The sequence below is a fragment of the Palaemon carinicauda genome, chromosome 16, assembly GCF_036898095.1.
Source record: "Palaemon carinicauda isolate YSFRI2023 chromosome 16, ASM3689809v2, whole genome shotgun sequence".
Taxonomy (NCBI): Eukaryota; Metazoa; Arthropoda; class Malacostraca; order Decapoda; family Palaemonidae; genus Palaemon; species Palaemon carinicauda.
This window is the reverse complement of record NC_090740.1, coordinates 131,680,471-131,685,470: the sequence shown is the minus strand read 5'-3', so window position 1 is coordinate 131,685,470 and position 5,000 is coordinate 131,680,471. Positions and strand designations below refer to the sequence as shown.

The following is a 5,000-nucleotide window of genomic DNA, read 5'->3' as shown; positions in this document are numbered from 1 at the left end:
ATAACATAACTTTGGAGCCAAGAAATCTGCAGTCTTTATAAAAAAACAAAGGAAAAATACCATTTAGGTCTACACCTCCATAAGCATCAAGGTCCATCAACAGAGCTTTAATTTCACGAGATCGAAAAGCTAAACTAATTAGTTTAGCCTCAGGAAAACTTGAATGAGGAAGTTAAAGTTTTTCATTACTCTGTTTACTGTCAAAAACATCAGCCAAAAGGGTTGCCTTTACCTTTGGACAGTGAGTGACTGAGCTATCTGGTTTAAGTGAAGGAGGAACTGTTGCATCTACACCAAAAAGTGCAGATTTAAGGGTAGACCACCATTTATGTTCCTGAGTTGTACAAGAAAGGGTTTCTTTTAAGGTTAAATTGTATTTCTTTTTAGTTGAAGCATAAACTCTCTGAGCAAAAGCTCTAGGCCGAGTATAGTTATTCCAGGTCAAATCTGATCTGTTGCCCTTCCACAGAGGATAGGCCTCCTGCTTCTCCAAATAAGCACATTTACAATCATCATTGAACCACAATTTGTCCTTCACTCGGTACCTTAGCACACGAGAAGGGATACGCCTATCAATTATGTTGACTAGATTTTCAGTCAAAGGGACAACAGAATCAACACTACAATATAATTGTGACCAATTCAAGCCCAAAAGCTCATGCAAAATCCCATTCCAGTCTGATTGAGATTTCATATTAATTTTACAAGAGTATGATAAATCAGGGACAGGTTGCTCAGTCTTCACTACTAAGGAAATCAAGGCATGATCAGATGTTTTGACTAGAGAACCAACCTTAATTGTTATAACGCCAGGAGAGACAGTGTATATGAGGTCCAAGCAATTACCAGACCTGTGAGTAGCTTCACTTATGATTTACTCACAGCCTGATTCAGAGGCAAAGTCTAAAGCTCTTAAGTCATGGCAATCGGTAGGAGAAACAGTACTTAACCACTCCCTATGGTGAGCATTGAAATCACCAACAAAGACAAAAGAAGCCTTTCTATCATCTTGTATCTTAGCCATAATGGTAAAAAGACAATCGAAGAAAGAATCATCCATGTCTGGATTCCAGTAGATCGAACACAAATGGGAGTTGTTATGCCTGCCACAAACTTTTATGACCTGAATCTCATGACACCCACATTCATAGCAGGGTACTCAGTCCTAATATACACTGCCATTCCTCTGGCCCTAGGGATGGCATCACGTTTCGACATTATTGGTTTCTTAAAACCAGTTAAAAGGAACTCAGATGAGTGTCTCGTATTAGAAACCAAAGTTTCTGAGCACTGAAGAATATCATACTGGCTGGATGCAACTGTAAGGTCTCGAATATTTGCATGAAGAACACGAAAATTGCAATACAAAAGACGAAATTGAAGAAATCTAGGACGTACTGGTCCCAGATTTCGATCAGTGTCTCCAGACTGCATAAGAATTAATGGTAATGAAAAAGAGACATCATACTTAAAAGCTAGATTAACAAGAACTATAAAAAATAATATGTACAGAAATATAAATAAAGTGATTGATCAAACTCATAGACTATAGAAAAAAAAAAAGTTGGAAATATTGGTCAACATGGAGGAGCCGATACACCATGTAAGGCTAAATACCCTTCATGATAGCCACTTCAACTGAAGAGAGGACAGTAAGGATGGTTCTGAAAAGAAAAAGAATCAGATAAGGAAAAGACAACCTCTTGATAAACCACCAGGCATCCATGGCCCTTCTATTAAGCCTGCCCTAAACAACATTAAAAAAAAAAAAAGAAGAAGAAGAAGATAGAATAGTGTGCCCAAGTGTACCCTGAAGCAAGAGAACTCTAACCCAGTGGAAGACCACCGTACAGAGGCTACGGCACTACCCAAGACTAGAGAACAATGGCTTAATTTTGGAGTGTCCTTCTCCTAGAAGAGCTCCTTACCATAGCTAAAGTCTCTCTTCTATCTTTACCAAGAAGAAAGTACACTGAACAATTACAGTACAGTAATTAACTCCTTAGGTGAAAAAGTGTTTGGTAATCTCATTGCTGTCAGGTGTATGAGGAAAGACTAGAATCTGTGAAGAATAGGCCAGACTATTCCATGTATGTGTAGGCAAAAAAAAAAATAAGTCATAACCAGAGAGAGGGATCCATTGCATTACTGTCTGGCCAGTCAAAGGATCCAATAACTCTCTAGCGGTAGTATCTCAACGGGTGGCTGGTGCCCTGGCAGTATTCATAATGTCAGATTATATTCTAGTCTTTAGCAAAGATAAAAAAAAAACTTGAAAAGATTATGCATGGTTCTGAAGAAATTAAATAAACATAATATTAAAGATAATGAGAGCAAGCATATTTTAGATGCTGATTCATTGGGATACTTAGGCTTTAACATTAATGGCAAAGGCATTTTCTGTTTTTTATGTTGGAAAAGCAGAATGCTATAAGCCCAGGGGCTCCAACAGGGAAAATAGCCCAGTGAGGAAAGGAAACGGAAAAAAATATCTTACGAACAGTAACAACATTGAAATAAATATTTCTTAAATAAACTATAAAAACTTTAACAAAACCAGAGGAAGAGAAATAAGATAGAATAGTGTGCCCGAGTGTACCCTCAAGCAAGAGATCTCTAACCCAAGACAGTGGAAGATCATGGTACAGAGGTTATGGCACTACCCAAGATTAGAGAACAATGATTATATTTTGGAGTGTCCTCCTAAGAGACCTGCTGACCATAGCTAAATAGTCTCTTTTACCCTTACCAAGAGAAAATAGCCACTGAACAATTACAGTGCAGTAGTAACATTTTATAGGGGTTTCATTCAGAACTTGTCAACATTCTTACATCTATTATGTAATTTGCATAGGGATGCATAATGGAATTGGATAAAAGATAAAAAAAAAATTAAAATTACCCAAGGAAATAATATCAACATTTCTAGTGCATTACCAAATGGAGTTACTAGTAAGTTGGTATGTGTGCCATATAGGTTTAGGAGTAGTCCTGGCATCTCTAATAACAGACAGGAGAGAAAAGCCAATTCCATTTTCAACTAAAATGTAGAGCAAGCTAGAAACAAATTTCTCGAATAAAAAAGGAATGTTTAGCATTAATGTATAAAGAAAAGAAATTCCGCGTTAGGGTTTTATGGTAGGAAGGTCACATTGGTAATAGGACATAATTATGCAATGCAAAAAAAATCCCAAAGCAACCAGAATGCACCCATGGGAGTTACCAAGATAAGCATGGTACTTTTGCAAATGTTTCTCTCTTACTTCTGCTGCTCAGGAGTTACTTTAAAATTCACAAGCCTAATCTGGGTAGTATAGAACAAGGCAATTTGCTACACATGCAAAATGAGCTGTAATGGCGAGATTATTTTACCTGATTCTTGATGAAAGAAGAGTTATACTGTCCCTCAAACTTCAGCGTAACATCCCAAAGCAGACCTTTGAAAGTGAAAAATGTCTTGAATATTGGAAAAATATAATCCAAAGAAGTACTTTGTTTTCTTTAAAAAAAATCTTATTCAATATTTCCTATAAAATAAATTGTTTAGAAGAGTTAAAATATTAAGACAAATTGAGTGTCTTGAGATTCCTCTTTACATCTACCTTTCTGCCTCACTAAACAAACAATAAATTTTGGCACATGGCAGCTTTTAATTCAGAAAGTCTTGGTGAGATCCTCAACTTAAGGCAAAGAAAAAGGATACCTGAAGTGTGAATATTCTACTTTACTTTAACAATTCTGTAATAGTAAACAACCTTCTTACTTGAAGCTATACAACTAGTTCCGTTCTTGTTATATCCAAGATCACAGGTACAAAATGGAGAGCCATTCCACATATGGCAGTTGTGTTGGCAATTCATGCGATTGCCACAGTCTGAAAAAATGTAAAAATTATGAATTATGTTAAAGGCTTATGAAAAAATGATAGAGCAATTAATAAAATCACATTTTACCTTTGAAAGTCATATCAAACTTGGACAAAAATAAGAGGAAATAGAAGACAACTTAAGAGCTAAACTCAACATCAGAGTCATGTGGTAATTATGCTTTAAATGATGAAAGGTTACAGCAAATAGAGATTCCATCAAATGTGCTCTTGCATACTTTATCATCTCGCTACCAAATTCTAAAACTTGATGCGTTATGTTTCAACTTGCACAGAATCACCCTTATAACCATAAATGTTTGGAATATATTGAATAAATAGAAAAGAGCAAATTTATGAATGTCTTCAATAATTTTGGATATTTTCACAAATTCTTCCGTGCAACATATATATCATTATTACCAATCTGTTTTATTCACATACTGTATACAGGAGATATTCAAAGCTCAAAACTGGGATGAACCCAAGTACATTACTTAATTTTAATTTTTGTCCTTCCTGGACAAATAAAAAAAAAACATTACTTGCACCAATCTTGCCTTCACCATTCTTCCTAAACAATATTGTACTTATAATACACCAAAGAAGTTAATACAGTATTTCATATATTGTTTATAGGATATAAGATTTCCCCAAGTTATCATTGTAAAGAGTTCGTAGGAGAAATAAATTACAAATTTTATATAGTCATATTGAGCTAATGGATTGTTTTTGCCCCACCAATGCCTCTTTTACTACATTTCAATTATCCTTGATCTCATGCTAAGATTTAATGTTTCGGACTGACTATTCCACTATACATGGAGAGAGTTGCTGGAAGCAAATAAAACTAGTCTCATCCTACACGGTTAATGAGAAATGTCAAGAGATGATTTTGCTGTCTTGTAACTATAACTTAAAACAGTAAGTTTATCTTTCCAATTTATTAGCAATATTCCAATATGACATACAAGACTATTGAACAATCATTTTAACGTTTTGCATGGGTCCAATAACAATTAGTCTGAAAGTGTAATTTTTTATTGTTCTATAAAAAAACATATTTGCAGTACTGTAGTTATGAATTCTGTGAAATCCTTTAAAGTAGTAGAGTAACAGTGAAGAAATTTTAGCT

At 35.0% G+C, this 5,000-nt stretch overlaps 1 protein-coding gene across 1 annotated transcript in view; it reads right to left on the bottom strand.

Moving 5' to 3' along the window:
- Nucleotides 1–5,000, bottom strand: part of LOC137655568 (uncharacterized) — a 346,296-nt gene that overhangs the window by 197,692 nt on the left and 143,604 nt on the right. The window contains exons 8-9 of the mRNA XM_068389468.1: nt 3,764–3,874; nt 3,373–3,437 (exon numbers count right to left, since the gene is read on the bottom strand). Of these exons, the coding sequence (XP_068245569.1) occupies nt 3,373–3,437; nt 3,764–3,874 (176 nt within the window). The remainder of the gene's footprint in view (nt 1–3,372; nt 3,438–3,763; nt 3,875–5,000) is intronic.